This window comes from Taeniopygia guttata, chromosome 1A, assembly GCF_048771995.1.
Source record: "Taeniopygia guttata chromosome 1A, bTaeGut7.mat, whole genome shotgun sequence".
NCBI lineage: Eukaryota > Metazoa > Chordata > Aves > Passeriformes > Estrildidae > Taeniopygia > Taeniopygia guttata.
Window position 1 is genome coordinate 2,754,570 of NC_133025.1, and position 18,377 is coordinate 2,772,946.

The 18,377-nt window shown below is 48.9% G+C and overlaps 1 protein-coding gene across 3 annotated transcripts in view; it reads left to right on the plus strand.

The window, feature by feature from the left end:
• The window catches only part of PLXNA4 (plexin A4), a 467,181-nt gene that overhangs the window by 334,383 nt on the left and 114,421 nt on the right, over nucleotides 1–18,377 (plus strand). For all 3 annotated transcript variants that reach the window (XM_072918513.1, XM_030289996.4, XM_041720978.2), the window contains exons 6-7: nucleotides 13,370–13,493; nucleotides 17,083–17,236. In XM_072918513.1, coding sequence (XP_072774614.1) covers nucleotides 13,370–13,493; nucleotides 17,083–17,236 — 278 coding nt within the window. The remainder of the gene's footprint in view (nucleotides 1–13,369; nucleotides 13,494–17,082; nucleotides 17,237–18,377) is intronic.

Genomic DNA, 18,377 nt, shown 5'->3' on the forward strand with positions numbered 1-18,377 from the left:
TGTGTGTGTGCCTCTGCCTGAGCTGTGAGCAAACCACAGCAGCCCCAGAAGAAAATCTTTTAGATAACTTGCAATAAACTGCCTTGAGACCAAACAACAGAGACTGCTGAGCCTTTCTTTGGAAGCACAGGTTGGAGGAGAGACTTTTCCACCACACGGAGCCACCCCTGACCTGGAGGTGGTCTTTGGCAGTAATGGATGGCTCCATCACCGTGCATCCGACAGCCCAGCCTGCTGGAGGTCACCCACAGCACCAGGGCCATTTCTCAGTGCTCAACCCACCCCTTCCAGCCATGCACAGATGGGGGGAAATCCATCCATCACCTGCTGACAGCGTTTTCCTGGCAGCTGGAGCGTGAGCTGGGGTTCCTGGTGTAGCCTCGGGTCAGGGAGTGCTTCCCAGAGCCTCGTGGTGTGAGGTGGGGCGTGCCAGACCCAATTGGTTCAGGAGAATTACTCCTAAAATAGTAATAATTAAAATTAAAAAAACCATCACCACCACCACCAATACTACTACTATTACTACTACTACTACTACTACTACTACTACTACTACTAATAATAATAATAATAATAATAATAATAATAATAATAATTCTTGACTGTATGTTTAAACTACCAGAGGGATGAAACCAGGATTGGTTTTAGGGTGTTTTGGAGACCCAAAATTTTATGTTTCAGTTTCTGATGGCTCGGCTCTGGATGGATCCTCCCTCCACTCCAAACCTCTCTGCAGAGCCAGCTCGAGAGGAGGCTTAGGAAGAGAGAAATTCAGCTTGATCCCTGACTTTTTGGCTGGATCAGGCTTGGGCAGAGAAAGGCAGTGAGACTAAAATGAAAATATTTCTTGCTCTATTTTTCCTCTTATCATTCTGCCCCCAAAATTCCCTTTCCTAGAAGGAGCTGGGGTGTGAAAGGTAGAATTTTTATCGTTGTTTCTGTCAGAGCTGGGGAGAAATGCTGATTTAAGTAGCTGGGAAGCTCCAGCTCTGATCCAAAGGCTGTGCATTGGTCATGTGAGGGTCTGAAAACTGTCATGGAAACACAGCTTCTCCTTATTTCTGATCTCTGTTTACCTGGTGAAGGCTGTGCATCCAGCTCAGCCCAGCCTTTTTCCTTCCTCCAAGGAAACAAATAGCTTAGGGATGGATCCAGAGCTTCAGGCGTGGTCTGAGTGAGGTTGGTGGAGGTGCATGGGTGCCTTTTTCAGGTAGCAAATCCCATCCCACTGATTTCACACCCCACAGGGAAAGCCAAGCCTGGGCTGAGAGGTTCCTTGGTTTATTTTTCCCAGATCCCTGCACAGTCTCTTCTCCTACCAGAGCCATGGAGCTTCTGGTGACCCCCTTTCCAAGCCTGTGTGGTAATGGGGACTCGATGCAACTCCCTCTGTGCTATCCTGAGGTGTTTCTGACTGCTCATTGCAGAAATTCTGCTTTTCCTGCAGAAAAGTCTGGGCCTGGAGGGAGGAATTGTCTCTGCCAGGAGCAAATACTGGAGTTACAGCACCCGTCAGTGTAGGCTCTGCTGCTGGGGGGCATGGACAGAGGGATGGATGGATGGATGGATGGATGATGGATGGATGGATGGATGGATGGATGGATGGATGGATGGATGGATGGATGGAGGGATGGATGATGGATGCATGGATGATGGATGGAGGGATGGATGATGGATGCATGGATGATGGATGGATGGATGGATGGATGGATGGATGGATGGATGGATGGATGATGGATGGATGGATGGATGGATGATGGATGGATGATGGATGGATGGATGATGGATGGAGGGATGGATGGATGGATGGATGGATGGATGGATGGATGGATGATGGATGGATGGATGGATGGATGGATGGATGGATGATGGATGGATGGATGGATGGATGGATGGATGGATGGATGATGGATGGATGGATGGATGGATGGATGGATGGATGGATGGATGATGGATGGATGATGGATGGATGGATGGATGGATGGATGATAGATGGATGATGGATGGATGGATGGATGGATGGATGGATGATGGATAGATGGATGGATGGATGGATGGATGGATGGATGATGGATGGATGGATGGCTGGATGATGGATGGATGGATGGATGGATGGATGGATGGATGGATGGATGATGGATGGATGGATGGCTGGATGATGGATGGATGGATGGATGGATAAGGAGGAGGAAAGGAGCTTATCAGTGGTGTGAAAATAGAGATATTGGTGAAGATCAAAAGGAGCAGTGGGCTGGGAGAATCTGGTTTGAGAAGCTCTGTGAAATCACCTCTACCTTGCACTTTTCTGTCTAAAACTGCTCCAGAGGTTTCCAGGGCTGGGGATTTGGATGAAAAGTGCTCAGATCTGATCAGTCTCTCCTGTAGGAATGTTTTCCATCTCCTTGCTGTGCTCCCCCAAGGCAGGACAGCAGATGCTGACAGCAAAAGAGCAATGAAATGAAGTGCTGGCTGAGCCTGGCAGGGATTCAGTGTCTGTGCAAGTGGGGACTCCTTACAGTGCACTTCCCATGGCTCCCTGACCTCCTGGAAAACCTCCTTGAACACAGATCCTCATTTCCCTTTGAAGAGACAAGGCTGAAGTGGCCCGAAACCCTCCACCTGGAGGACTTCCAGCTCTCACTGCAGCCTTGAAGAAGCCTCAGCATCACCAATCAGTCTCTGAGCAGGACACCCCAAATTTGACCTTTCTGAAGGCAAGGGCACCTCCCGTCATCTTCACCAACAGATATTTGGCATTTGGACCACAGAGACAGGGAAAACACCAAATTAATTTCCTTGGAGTTACTCGAGGGAAGCTCCCAGGAAGATTTCAGGGATGATACTGTGAATCAGGCCAGGAACAAAGAACTTCAGCCCCTTTGAACAGATTATTTGCATCAGCCCTTGCAGAGGAGAGCATGTAGGAGCATGGGAAAGTGCAGGTGTTATCAGCCCAGGTTCTGGGGAAGACACTCACAAATATTATTAGCATGAATAGGAAGCACCATGATAGGATGCTCTCTGGGAAAAGTAATTTTGTTCATTAATTACTTGCCTTATCTAGCAACCTCGTTCCCTTTCTCTCACTTTCTTCTTTCAATTTTCTTTAAAACGACTCTAAGTGAATTCAGTGTGGGGAAAGTTATTTTGCTGCCTCCTCAGAGACAGGAGCTTGTATTACTCGGGTAGCCTTCAGCTGAACCTTCAGGGGTTTTTCCACCTTCACTTGAAGCTCAGACATTCACGGGTGGAGGGCAAAAGGCAGATTCCAGGCAGATTCCTGGTATTCCTTTCTTGTGGACCACCTCAGTGTCCTGGACTGACTTCACTTCTCATGCCTCTGGCTCGAGTTCTGCCTGTGATTTTTGTGCTCTGAGATTCTCCTCCTGCTTTAAGCTACCAGGCTCGTGTTGTGCCTGGTAAGTTCAGCAGCGAAAGTACCTGGAGGGCTGTGATTGAAGGGTCAGCAAAGCAGAGATCCTGCAGCTTCAGAGATGTCCTTTCCTTGTGTCTTTGACCCTTGCAGGAGGCCGGGAAGGGTCAGAGGATGGAGGAAGGAGATCCCCATCCTCCCAGGTGTCACACACAGGTGCTGGCTGCTTTTAGGCTGTCTCTACAGCAGGAAATTATTTAGGAATGGATTTTAGGAAGGAATTCTTGGCTGTGAGGGTGGGGAGGCCCTGGCATGGGGTGCCCAGAGAAGCTGTGGCTGCCCCTGGATCCCTGGAAATGTCCAAGGTTGGGTGAGGCTTGGAGCAAGCTGGAAGTGGTGGTGGAAGAGTTCCTGCCCATGGGTGATCTGTGTTGTCCCTTCCAACCCGAGCCTGTCTGTGAGTCCATGATCCTGTGATTCACTGAGGAACTCCACTTTTCCATAACAACCAGCTGTGCAGTGGATTTCACCCAGACCCCCTCCCTCATTCCCACACCCTCCTTCCTCCAAACCAGCAAATTATTTCCACTCCTTCACTGGACAAAGGGTCCAGGTTTCCAGGGATTTGCATGTGAAATGCTCCAGCCCACTGGTTCCTGGCCACACCCCAGCCATGCATGACCTGGGGTTGTCCTGGGGGCCACCTTGTTCAGCCCCAGGGCTCGGGACCACCCCATCTTAAATTTCAGATCCCCAATTTGTTGGTCTGTTCCATTTTTTCAGTTTGACTCTTACCTGGCTTGCCATGGGCTCTGGCTGGGCTGGGAATTCTCAGATTTTCCCTTGGAGATGGGAAAAATGGAAAATCATTGTCTTTTACCCTGTCTTGATCCAGGACAGGATCTGGGCAACTCATGGTTGCATTTGATGCTCCTATCCTGCTTCCCCTAGTCAAGATTAGCAGGGCCAAGACAATCCACAGCTCTGGAAATTTGGGGAGAGGGGCTGGGGGAAAGGAGAAGGGGCTCGGAATCCCCCAAAGCAGGGGAGAGGATGCTGAAACGTGGGGAGAGGGGATTGGGGAAAGGAGAAGGGGGCATGAAAACCCCTAAATCAGGGGGGAACGATGCTGAAATTTGGGGAGGGGGGCTGGGGGAAAGGGGAAGGGGCACAAAATCCCCCAAATCAGGGGGGAAGGATGCTGAAATTTGGGGAGGGGGTGTTGGGGAAAGGAAAAAGGACATGAAATCCCCTAAAGCAGGGCAGGGGAGGGATGCTGAAACTTAGGGAGAGAGGACTGGGGTAAGGAGAAGGGGCATGAAATCCCCCAAAGTAGGGGGTAGGATGCTGAAACTTGGGGAGGGGGGCTGGGGGAAAGGAAAACGAGCATGAAATCCCCCAAAGCAGGGGGGAGGGATGCTGTTTGTGGAGCGCTTGGCTTTGTAGGGCGGGAGATGGAGGAGTAAATCCCTTGCACCCACGCCCCGTGGGGCTCCAGGGGTGGGCTCGCACAATCGCAGGGATGGAGGGAGGACCCACCTGGGGACAGAGATAAGGGGCGGGAGGGGGGATTGCGGTTCCGCAGCATAAACAGGAGGAGTTATCAGGGCAGAAACTCGGCTTCTATTACCATGCATTAGAATAGATTAGCAGGCAGAGCAATTAGCAGCCTCACTCCGTTTTGGCCAAGTGACAGGGGCGGTGGTGCCGGGGAGAGGGAGCTTTGGCAGGGCAGCCAGGACAAGGATGGAGTTCTTCTCTTTCAAGCCAGGACATTGAGAAGAGCAACAGAGTGAGCTTTGGATGGTGGTCTGAAGACTTCTGTGGCTTGTGGTCCCTTAAAAATTGCCCTGGGGAGATGCAAAGCTCCAGAATGAATTCCAGATTTTTTTTTTTTTTTTTTTTTTTGAGTTTCTACTTTCAGGTCTCTTTGGGAAAATCTACAGACCTCTTGGTGCCCAAATAACACCCATTAAAGACCCTACAGCTTTTGCTTCCCCCAGTGGTTTTCCCCCCACTTTGCCCAGTCTATCTTTGATGCCCAAACAGCAGCTTTTGGGGAATTGAGCCTGTTAGTGGTTAGAGCCAAAGATGAAATATTCAACTCCTTCCTCAGATACTCATCAAGTTGCTGAGAAAACTCCTCACCAGCAAGACAGGTTTCCCAGCAATAATCCTGTGCATTATCCCAGCTCAAATTTCTCACTTTTCCTGGAGCATCTTCTGCCTTTTTTTGTCCAGAATGGAATATCCTGGGAAACTGGTCAAATTTAACTTCTTGGTGCCAGGGAGAGCTAAATTTCAGCCATGCCCTGGGCAGCCTGGAGGCCAAGCAGAGAGGGCAGGGAGGGAGTGGGGTATTCACCACATGGCCATGTAAAGTTTAATGTCAATTATGTCTGTGTCTCGACATTTATGGCATTCCTGTTCTCAGGACCTCGAGGGAACCTGGAAATGTCAAAACATTGCTAAAACTGACCTTAAACTTTACATGCGAGTGGGACTGAATCTTCTCCCTTTTTCCAGCTCCAGCCAGAAAATTGCTTTGGCTGCAGCAGAGGGAAAGGCAAATTTCAGCTGCTCCCTCCTTCCCCAGCCTTGCTCCCCTCTGGTGATAAAGCCTCCCCAGGAGACCCAAATCTGGCTCTGAATGTTGGTCAGATTTGGGCTGAAACAAAACTCTTAATCCATCCCCAGATTCCTTTAATTGCTCCTCTCACCCTTCTTTCTGACTGGAAAATCAAAGAAACTTTTCTCCACTAAGGAATAAAGCTGTCACATTGCATCTCATCCCCAAAGAGGGACCAGACTGCTGAGACTCAGCAGGATATTTTGGATCTCCAGAGCCTCCCAAAGCTGAGCATTTCTGTCCTGCCATCCCTTTGCCAGATTGTTGCCCCAGGTCCTGGCTGAAAATGCCATCCCGAGGGTTTGCACTTGGCTTCCACCGAGCTCCCTCTGCTGATCACCTCCCAAAAGGCATCTCAAAAAGAACCTCCAAAAGAACATTTGCCTCTTCTTCACGGGAGCAAGGACAGGCACACCTGGCTGATGCTGGCAGGCTGGTCTGGGGATCCTTGTTTGAGGAATGGAACCCTCTGCCAGAAGCTGGGGCTTTGTGGGGGAACAGGGAAACCCAAGTTCTGCAGCAGTGCCAGAAATCCCTCTGCCACCTCCTGGGTTCTGTGCTGCTCCAGCTCGGCCTAGGACAAAAATTCTGGCGTGTTACGAGGCTGAAGATTTGACAGAAAGTCACTATTTCTGTTATTTTATTTTGTAGGAGTCAGAGAATCACAGAGTGGTTTGGGTTGAAGGGACCTTTAAGCCCATCCAGTGCCACCCCCTGCCACACCTTCCACTGTCCCAGGGTGCTCCAAGCCCATCCAACCTGGCCAGGAACAATTCCAAGGTTGGGACATCCCCAAATCACCCTTCCCCTCAAGGAAAATGAGAGCTGCTACCAGGCCATGCCTGCACCCCATCTTAGATTTCAGATCCCAAATTTGTTGATTTGTTCTGTTTTTTCAGTTTGACTCTTACCTGGTTTGCCTGGCTTGCCATGGGCTCTGGCTGGAATTCTCAGATTTTCCCTTGGAGAATCTTCCCTTGGGCTGGGAATTCTCAGATTTTCCCTTGGAGAATCTTCCCTTGGGCTGGGAATTCTCAGATTTTCCCTTGGAGAATCTTCCCTTGGGCTGGGAATTCTCAGATTTTCCCTTGGAGAATCTTCCCTTGGGCTGGGAATTCTCAGATTTTCCCTTGGAGAATCTTCCCTTGGGCTGGGAATTCTCAGAATTTCCCTTGGGCTGGGAATTCTCAGATTTTCCCTTGGAGAATCTTCCCTTGGGCTGGAAATTCTCAGATTTTCCTTTTGAGCTGGGAATTCTCAGATTTTCCCTTGGGCTGGGAATTCTCAGATTTTCCCTTGGAGAATCTTCCCTTGGGCTGGGAATTCTCAGATTTTCCCTTGGAGAATCTTCCCTTGGGCTGGGAATTCTCAGACTTTCCCTTGGGCTGGGAATTCTCAGATTTTCCCTTGGGCTGGGAATTCTCAGATTTTCCCTTGGAGAATCTTCCCTTGGGCTGGGAATTCTCAAATTTTCCCTTGGGCTGGGAATTCTCAGATTTTCCCTTGGAGATGGTGGAAATGGAAAATCATTGTCTCTTACCCTGTCTTGATCCGGGACAGGGGGAACCATCTGGGCTATTTATGGTCTTCCGACTGAGACCTAAACCAGATTTCTCTGAAAGATTCCTCACGTCTTCTGTAGCCTCCTCCTGAATTATTTTCTTGGATGTCTCTATCCAACACACCTAGGAATGAGACCACTGAAGGTGTTGATGTAAGTGAGGGAGGCAGAGGGATAATCTGAGGGAAAAAGAAGGGAACAGGTTGAATTTTAAGGGGGAAAACTAAAGAGAGGTGAAAAAGAGTGGGAATTTTGCCCAAGCTGCAAACACACCACTGGGAAGAGGTGAGGATTGGGATAGGACAACATCTCCATCTTGCACAAGTGGAGAACCCCAGTGTGAGGGACCCTACACCACAAAAAAAAAAAAAAAAAAAAAAAAAAAAAAAAAAAAAAAAGCTTAGGAATGAACAGTTTGGGGGTGGAAATGAGAATTCCAACATGAAACTTGTATCCTATCAAAATATCCCACCCTGAGCTGGTGACTCCTCCTTCCTGTTGTGACTGGGAGTGCCCTGATGGAGGGAAGGTGTGAGGAAATGGGGAAATGGGGGCTGAGATGATCCATCAGAGGGTGAGAGAATTTATCCCCTGAGGGAAATATCAGTTTAGAGCCAGAAAGGAAAACTGAAATGTCAAAACCTTTTGCAAAAGAGTGATTCCATCAATTTACCTGTTTGGAGGTTGGTGGAAAGGTGTCATTTGGAGCTGCTGGGATGACCCAAACCATTGAGCTGTCTCTGAGCTTTGCCATCAAGCACAGATTTTTCACGTCCCTCTCCTTCCCTGAGAACCCACCTGAATGCCCAGAGTCAAAAGAAAACTACTGTGCATCAAATGGTGAGATTTTTCCAAAAAGGTTTAGTTTCTTTAGAATTTATTTCTGGGAATTAAAAATTTTGGATGGTATTTTTTTCCCCCTGAATGAAAAAAAAAGAAATTACATCATGTGCTAATTGCCACTTGTAAAAAGTCCCCAAATGCTCTGTTCTGAGTAGCAATTTCTGATCAGATCCAATCACCACTCTTTTGTCTTGAAATTTGCTATTAATTAACAGAATTGCAGGCAAGACCTCTTCCATTGCAAGAAAGCTGACTTTTTTGGGTCTCACATTCAGAAACCTTGATATTTTAGTCTGCTTCTTGGGAAATTATGGGGCAAAAAAGTAAAACAGAATCCAAATCTTCTCCTTTTTCAACAGTTATGGTTATGAGCAAGCAAGGCTCAGTCAGGTGAAAAATAAAGGTCATTTTGGGATTTTTGGGGGGGGGTTTATGTGTGGAGGGTGGTGGTTTGGGATTTTTTGTCTACAACAGGATGATGGAGATGTGTCTTCACTGAGAGTCTGGGCTTGGTTTGACCAAGGGAGAAGAACCCCTCCCATCCCTGCAGAGGTGGAATAACGTGGCCCCTCTGCAGCCCGGGTTTGCAGGCTGTGGCCTCAGTTTTAGGTCACTAATTTAGAGATTTAGTGATGATTTCTTGTGTCCCAAACCAGGACCACCAGGGCTTTGCCCTACTCTCAGTCTGTGCCTCACTTTCCCGCTAATTCCAACCTCATGGAGGTATCCTGAAGTTTAATTAGCTGCAGACAAAACCCTCTGAGATTCTTGAGGGAGAGACAAGAGAGAAGAGGAAAGTATTAATTTAACATTATTAAAATAATTGGTTGGTGGCTGGCGAGCAGAGGGTGAGCACCAGTGGTATTTATTCTTAATGGGAGATGAGGAGGAAATAACATTCCTCATGGTTCAGTGGTAGGAGCAGCTCCTCAGTGTTTGTGCTAATGGCTTTGGACAAAGCAGGACACTTGGAATTGTTAAAAGACACAGCTGATAATGAAAGAGCAGCTGCTGGTGAGACACCCAGAGAAGTGTTGTGTCTGCACCACAATCAAAACAAATTCAGGAGTGGGAGATGCTCTTTTAGGGGCCTAAAGTGGAATGTGGTGCCACTGGGTGGGAGCTGCACATCCCCCAGTTATGGTGTGACTAGCAGGGAATTAGGGAATGCAGCAGTGGGAAGGGATCTTGGTGTATGGACACCCTCAGAATATTGGGGTACAGATATTTATTAAAGCAAATTTGGCAGTAAAAGTGGTTTTCTTCTGTGTAAACAATAATAAAGCCACCGGTGAGAGTCACAGGAGCTCCCAGGGTGGACAATGGCTGTCACCAGAGACAACAGAAATGATGAGTTGTGGTTGGGATATTTCATCATCCCTCCCTCAGCCTGGCTGCCTTCCAGGTGACCACTTTTATAGGCAGGATCTGGAATTACTTAATTATTAAAAGCCCCATTTGCCTCTGTTTACAGTTTGCTGAACTTCTGGGGCTGCCACGTCCCCTCTGGGCTGATTCTTTCTCTGACCAGGTCCTTTGTCACTTTTGTTCTTGTGTCTCAGCCTTCACCACCCAGGGATCTGAGACTGGAGCAGGAGGGAAAGACTTTGCACCTGTTGGAAAGTTGTTGGAACAACTTTTTCTGCTGTTTTTTTCCTCTCATTAAGGAGGGCAGAATATTTTTGGCAGTGCAGAGGAAGGCTGGAGGGAGAAGGTTTCTTTGCACCTTTTTCTGCTCACCTGAATTGTAGGGTCACAGAAGGATTTGGGGTGGAAGGGACATTAAAGATCCTCCAGTTCCACCCCCTGCCATGGGCAGGGATTATCCCAGGTTGCTCTAAGCCTTATGCAACCTTGGACACTTCCAGGGATGGGGCAGCCACAGCTTTTCTGAGCGACCTCTGCCAGGGTCTCACCACCCTCTGAGTAAAGAATTTTTTCCTAACATCCAACCTAAATTTCCCTTCCTTCAGGGCAATCCATCACAGGAAAACCCACCAGGTTTTGCCTCTGGAGAACCTCAGACACCTTGGGTGATGTGTGAACCCACAGGGTGCTCCAGCTTAGGATAGATAACATGGTCATGGGAGAGGAGATGAGAGGAAACCCTGGACAAAATGCTCTGGAGAAGAGCCACCATCACTCCTTTCTGCATGCACAAACCTGCCAAACCCACTGGCAGGTGGCTCCATCCCTTCAGATTTGATTCCTGAAGCAGCTGTGGTCACTCACCTGGGCTGTTGACCCCAGAGCCTGAACCCTGACTGAGAGCCCAGCCCAGCAGAACTCCCCCACCCCCAGACTCAGGCACAGGCATTTATTTAGAGCTTTTCCAGCTGAGGAACTGCATTGAAAAAGTCAGATGGTGAAAGTCAAAAGTTAGGAAGTGGCAGGATTGAGGTCACTGTGGAAAAAAGGAATAATAACCTGTGATCCTGTAATTAAAATCTGGCTTGCAGTGTGTGAGTGCAGGCAGCAGATTTGGAAGTACAGAAGCTGCTTTCAGTCTGGCAGCCCCTAATTCCTGAGACCCTGACACAGCAGCCTTAACATTATATTAAACCCAGGCTTAGTTTGGTTTGGTTTTTCATAAATTCATTATTTGGATGACATTATTTTCACCTTATGGCAGATATCAAGGCTGCAAGGCACATCAGTCGAATATTGAGCTAGAGTTTGGTCCAAAAAGTTACATGTTTTAAATGTGTATGACCTGTAAACAGCAAGGTAAAATGTGGATTATTATATTCTTGCTCAGTGGTGGGATTGGGAATACAAACCACATTCCTGGATGCTTAATCCATATGCATAGATTTGAACTGAGCCTGTTTAATTTTAGAAAATCCAGATATTTCTGTTGTGCTGCAGCTGAAGGAAATAATTGGGAGATTACAGAACATCTTGAAGAATTCGGGCACTTGTGTTTTGATTCTGAGCCCAAAAAGATTTCCCTTCCAAGCTATTCCCAGGAGAGGAGTTCCCACAGCCCGTGGAGCTTTAATGGGATTGCTGTGGCTCTTTGTTTTATGGAAGTGCTTGGAAAAATCTCAGGTCAGCGTTTTGCCTTTTGGTTTTCATGGCACCATGGGGGACTTAAAGTTTTGGGGGTATTTAGTGGGTTATTGGTCCAACCCTCTGGAGAGTGCCCATTTAAAATTCCGGTTCCAGCATGTGGCAGTGCCAGAGGAGATTTAATGGGATGGGGGCTCCTGGGGAACAGAGAGCAGGAGCTGCAGTGCTCCTTTTGCTCTCTCAAACCTGCAAAGTGTGCTGAGAATGGCCAAAATATCCCTTCATGGATCTGCCTCTGGAAATACAAAACTTTCCTCTGCTAGAAAGATGGAGAAATTGGAGTTTGGCGTTGGGGTGTTCACTTTTATCCAGTCAGTCACAAAAGAGAAGCCAAGCCCTGAAGTTTTAGGCAGCCCCAAACTTTGTAACATTTGGATTAACCATTTATAGAGTTTTTTGGCCTGTGTTTCCACGGATCCTCATCTGCAAATCCCCATGCACAAGGGTGCAGTCTCTGCTCCAAAGAGGAGGGATGCTGAGGGGTGATCTTGGAGCTCCAGCAGCCCCCAGGTTCTCTCACAAGTGAGACTCTGAAGTCTGGGAGCGGGTGAATAATTTAACACCCGCACTTAAGTCTTTATAGCTGGTTTTAATGGGGGGTAATAGCACTGCTAATAACAAAATCCATTGAAGACACCCTGTGCAAGTCCATAACATTAACTTAATGGCAGGAGGTAATTGGCATGCAGCTGGAGCTGTCCTTTTGGATTAACCCTGTGGATTTCCAGGCAGACACCTTCCTCGGAGCAATGGCCTTAGCTGTGTGTGTGGAGTGAAATACAGATGTGGTTTATGCTAAACAAGTGCAAACCTGGGTAGAAACGGGGCAAACAGCCACCAATCCACTCTTCTGGGTTGTGTTTGCACCACACAGGTGAGATGAGGAGTAGTGACAGCACTGAAAACATCCACAATTAGTGGGTGGTGTGAGCTTCATGCATTAGTGCGGCCCAGGTTTGTGCACACACAAATTTCACTGAGCTGTCACTTATTGGGAACACCTGAATTTTTAACATTCAACTCTCAGTACTTCTAGTCAGCCATTTTCAAGGCATGTCGAATTATACTCTTATCTGACCTAGAGATGGGGCAACTGAGAGGTGTTTTAAAAACTTTTATCCTATTTTTAGTCTTATGAGAAGGGTGAGACAACAAAGATGTTATAATTCACACCATCACAATCAGAAGCCAACTATTTCCTCATTACAAAATACTATAAGTGTTTCTTGGTCTATCCCACAAAGGCAGATGCAAAAACTTCCTTAATCTGCAGGGACAACTACTTGCAGGGGTGGCCTCATCCCAGAAGTGAGGTGCCAGCAGCCCAGAGGCACCACAAGTGTGCAGCATTCTCAGGAGGGACAAAAACCATGGGCTGTGCGTGGCTTCTCTACAAGGACAGCCCTGCCTGAGGTGTCCCACAGCCCTTGGACAGGAGGGTTTGAAGGGTTTGGCCCAGGGAAGGTTGTGCTGGACCTGCTGTGTGAGTGGAGAGACAGAGAATTCCTGCAGCCGTGTTGGAGCTTTCTCCCATCACCCTCCCTCCTCTTACAGATTCCTTGCAACTCCCCAGCCTGCTTGAGCAATCCCACAGCTGCCAGAACCATTTAATGCTGTCAGGCACGTGGTGGGGCTCTTGGGAATGTCCTGTGCAGGGCCAGGAGTTGGAGGTGATGATCCTTGTGGGTTCCTCGCAGCTCAGGGTATTCTCCACGATCCCAAGAGCCGGAGCGCGCCAGGGCGCGAGCGCGGTTTTCCGCTTGTGCCATCCCAAAGAGCACAGAGCCGATTTCTATCCACACTGATTGCTGCTCCCACATCCCAGAGCTGTCCCCACCCTGCCAGCCCGGCTCTGTGCTCACCCTGTCCCTGTCTGTTGCTGTTTCCCCAGCTGCACGAGGAAGGAGCGGTGCGAGCGCTCCAGCGAGCCGCGCAGATTCGCCTCGGAGATGAAGCAGTGCGTCCGCCTCACCGTGCACCCCAACAACATCTCCGTCTCCCAGTACAACGTTCTGGTGAGGAATGACAATCCCTGCCCCTCCCCTCGGGTTTAACCTGACCATACAGCGTGGCAGATCCAGGCATTCAGCAGCAAGAGGTTCTCCAGACTCCGTTAACTTCCCCAGCAACAGATTTGCCACAGGAGGACATTTTGGAATTGGTTATTCTCTGACATTATGGCATTGGTTATTCTCTGACATTTTGGCATTGGTTATTCTCTGACATTATGGCATTGGTTATTCTCTGACATTTTGGCACCTGTTATTCTCTGACATTTTGGCATTGGTTATTTGTTGTTATAGGACATGTGCAAGTACGACTGCTGCTGCAATTGCAAGGTGAAAAAAATAGAGAGCTTATTTTTTGACTCTAGCATTTATACTTTTATAAAGGTGACAGTGGATTGGAGGGTGAAGGTGCCACCTCTCCAATGACATTGGACAAACTAGTAGTACATCAAGTTTTTATACCTCTATGAAGGAATGCAAAACAATAGGTTGTTTACAGAAAGTTGTGTGAGAAAGTTCTCTAACAGAATGCAAACTTAGAAGGCTTTAGAAAATCTTAAGAATCAGGGTGACAGTTATTGTCTGTTTAGAAGTCTTGGAGTGGACTAGGAAGAGTCTTCCTTGTTGTCTGTGAGGGCAGGTCTGAAGGCACTCTGTGTCCTGCTGCTCTGGGAGAGGAATTGATTAATAGCTTTAGGCAAGGGACATTTTCACGGCTAGAAATTGCATTCTAGAAGAAAGCCAAGTGAAGGATGATATGAATTATTTCAGTGAGCTCCAACTTCCAATCATTTTGGATGGAAATGTCTCCTTCTAAGCCCCCAGAAGTCCATCCTGTCCAGCAGTAGGCATGCAGAGCAGAGAGGCAGGATGCTGTGCAGAGGAACCCAAGGCTTCCAGGGCTGCTGCTGTCTCCTGTGACTTTCCACAGCACAAGGTTTTACCTTTCTGGCCTTGAACTACTCAGTCAGTGGCCAAGGAAACCACAGAGAGAATTCAGGCAGAGCAGCAGATGATCCTGATCCTTCCAGGGCTTGAGGCAAGAAATCTCTGCTGAAGATTCTGACTAGTTTGTGGTTTCTCTCCTGACTCATGGCAGCAGCACAAGATGTGGTGAGGTCCCAACATGCTCCAAAAAAGAGACAAAACCCCACTTCTCTCAGTGCTCTGTCTTTTTGACCATGCTAATTTGGGCTGAAATTTAGTTTGCAACCCAGGCCCTAAAAGCTCCATCTCTAGACAAGCTGGTCATTAGCCCCACACCCTGAAAGGCCTAAATGGAATTGCTCAGCTGCCAGACACCTTCCAGGTGACAGGTTTGGGTTTCTCCAGGGATAATGAAATCAGCCTTTCAAAGCCTGCATGTCCAATCATTGCTGCTTTGTTTCAGCCTCTTAACTTTGCTGTGACTTTACTTTCCCCAGGCTTCAAACAAAACTGATCTGAGACATCTTAAGTTCTTTGTTCTTCTGGGAGTTCAAGGTTTCCTTTCCATATTCTCTCAGTAGCTGTTGAATTCTTTCATGTTGGAATAAATCCAGGGGGACTGGCTGACTCGGGGCGACTGAAAATGACAATAGAATAAAAGACTTTTGCCTCTGGGTTACTCCCAGGGTGAGTCAGCTCAGAGCTGCTGGGATCAGAAGCTGCCATCATCTGTTACCCAACAATCTGCATGGGCATTTTGATGGAAATCTCAGCCCAGTCCCAGCTAAACTGGTGACCCAGCTCATCCCATCACCAGAGGCAAACCAGGAGGGGAACAAACAGAGGGTTGATGGTGTTCTTGGCAAATCTCAACTCTAAAATGCTAGGATCTTGAGTTCTAGCAAAGTGTCAGCGACAGTGAGTTCTTGCCCATGGAGGCAGAGCAGGTGTTTGTGTGGTCAGCCACGCTTTTAAATTTTGGGCTCTAACAGGGCCTTGGAAAATCTTACCTGAGTCTGTTTCAGCCCAGTGCTGCTGCTCTGAGAAGAGCTGCTTGTTGAGGGAAGGCTCCATGCTTTCCATGCTGTCCAGGAGTGGGGGATGTAGGATTTCTGGTCTGCTTGGGGTGTGCACTGGCTCATGGAGTTTGTGGCCAAGCACTGGTCTGCCCACCAGTGTCATCTTCTGCATGGCACAGCTTCCTCCTGCATCATCCATGCCCAGAGGGAGATTTGTTAAGGAGGACAGATTCCACTTCTCCACTGCTAGCAGGGAGAATTAATTCAGCCTCAGTGCTAAATCCGTCCAAACAACAAAACCGTTTTCCCTTTCCCCACCTGAAACAAAAAAAAAAAAAAAAAAAAAAATCACCTTTCCCACTGCATAGGAATTCCCATGGCCCCAAAATGATCCTACTCTCACAAAGGCTTCATGGCATTCAGGGCTAAGGCCTGTTTGCTCAGCCTTCCTCCCTGATGCTCCTCAGGGTGGAGAAACAGCTCCAACCTTTCCCTAAGCCAGGAAAACACGGTGTGTGGGAGCACTGAGTGCTGTGTCACCTTCTCATCCGTCCTGCTTTGTCACCTGGACTGACTCCTGCTCTTTGTGCTGGTACAAACAACACCTCAGCATGCGCCTGTGTCTCCTTTCAGTGGCTGTCACCCCTCAGGGAGGAGGCAAGTGTGGAGAGCATCTGCATTTGAGCCTGTGCCGAGTGCTTGGCTCCAGTGTTGGGTCACAAAAACACTAAATTTACACCAATTACCAGGTGCTAGGGTGCCCTGGGGTGCCCCTCTGTGTTCAGGCATGACCTGGTGAGTTGAGCAGGACCCTCAGTGATGGAGAGCCGTGGGACAGGACCTTTGTTTGGGAAGCTGGCAGCATGACTGTGCTCTTCCAAAGCATGGACATGGTGCAAACCAGCCATGAGATTCGTTTTCCCAAGACCATGAGCAATGCCAGAGGGTGCTGTGAACTCTAAAAACATGGGAAAATCCTCCTTTGTGGCTTTTATTTCCATATGGAACCCCAGGATAGCGCGAGGAGCCAAATGGTTCTTCGGTGGGATGGGCAGGAGAGGTTTCTGTGCCTGTAGAGACAGGGTATTTTTTGTGGTGGACTGAAGGCTGTAACTAGACTCTCCTCACACAGGAACTTGGGGACAGAGTGCTCCCCCCTGCTGGTGCTGGCAGAGCAGCCCGTAGAGAGTTAGACTGGAGCACTCCAGTTTCTCTGGAGTCTGCAGAGTGCCTCTTGTGAGTAGCAGTCACCTTCCTCAGAAACCGCGGGCCCTGAGGGCCACCACAGCCCCGGCACCCACGGCTGGCTCCAAAGACTCCCTGCCTAACCTGACACCTGCATGAGAGACAGCGAGCACTCCCTCCCCTGCACTCCCAGCCAGCACTGGGACACTGCCGTGCAGGTGTCCCTGCACAGCCACCCGCCACCTGTGCCAGCACCAGCATCTCGTGCCCTCCCCTCCTCACTCCTCCCTCTCCCGAGTCGCTGCTTTCTGCTGAAGGAGGATGCTCTCTCTAGCAAGAGGCTCTTTGTCCGACCTCTCCAGTGTAATTCTCTCCTGCTGGCCCAGCTCTGTTGTTTGGCTGAGTGTTCTCTCTTCTCTCTTTCTCTGCCTCTCCTTCTCTCCCTCCTCCGTCTTTGCCTGCAGCTGGTCTTGGAGACCTACAACGTCCCCGAGCTGTCAGCAGGAGTCAACTGCACCTTCGAGGACCTCTCGGAGATGGATGGGCTGGTGGTGGGCAGCCAGATCCAGTGCATCTCTCCAGCTGCCAAGGAGGTGCCCCAAATCATCACAGAGAATGGTGAGTATCCCACAGCATCCTCCCATCCTCACCCCACACCCTGCACCTGTCCTTGATGCCTTGTGGAGGCTGAGCTAGAACAGAGGCTGGGCAGAGCTAAAGAATAAATTTGGGATTTATGAAAAGCATCTCCTCCATGGATCCACCTTGGGCAGCACCAGAGCCCAGCCAGGGCTGCACCCAAATGAACCAAAATGGCCCCAAAATGCACGAGCGCTCCCGGGGGCTCTCCCTGGGATCAGTTCTGCTCCATTGGCACCTTGGAGTTCATTGTCCCATTCCAGCTTTAGCCCAGGCAGTCCCATCCTGCTTGTTTTTCTCTCTCCAGCCCACGGTGTTTGTGCTCCTGGGCTGAGATTTGGATCATTTGTCCTTGGTGCCCAGCTGGAGCAGGAATTGTTTTGTCTCCCTGCTCTGTGCACAGAGCTCACCATCTCCCAATATGAAACCCAGAACTACACACTAAAGCAGCTCAGAATGCGAAAAATATAAAAGCTAAAACCTGAGGTGTCAACCTGCATCCTCACAGAGCAGGATTTAGCTGCTGAGAGCCTGAGGAGAGGGCATGGAAAGCCCTGGGAGCAGGATGGATGCTGGATCTGCACAGCAGCACATCATGGCACGAGCTGTGTGAATGTGAGAATGTTTCAGGAGCGCAAGCCTTGAGCTGCAACCCCAAACCTGCACTGAGGAGCTCCTCTGTGTGACACCAGGTGTTTGCAGGCTGCCACCGAGTGGCAGTTCCACGTATCCAGCTGAGACGAGACGTGGATGTGGGATATTCCCTCTCCTTTTGGCCTGGCTGGAGTTTCACAACAAGGGTACAGGCTCTCAACACATCCAATCCCATGTAACAGACAAATTCCTGCAGAGCTGGACAATCCTGGCTGTAATTTCACCCTGCTCCTCCCAGATTTAAGTCTTTGTGCTCAGCTCCCTGTCTCAATTCCTGGCCTTTACTGCCTTCAGTTGTTCCAGGTTTGCTTCTGGCTCCTTTTCCCAGAGTGGTCCAGCACAGAAAAATGCCTTCTCTCCAAGGGGTGCTTCCCCCACCCACAGCTTCCTGCACTTTTTTCTCTCCCTTTTCTAACAAACTTTCTGGGTAATTTCAATAACTCCTGTGGCTCATTACAGGGATTTA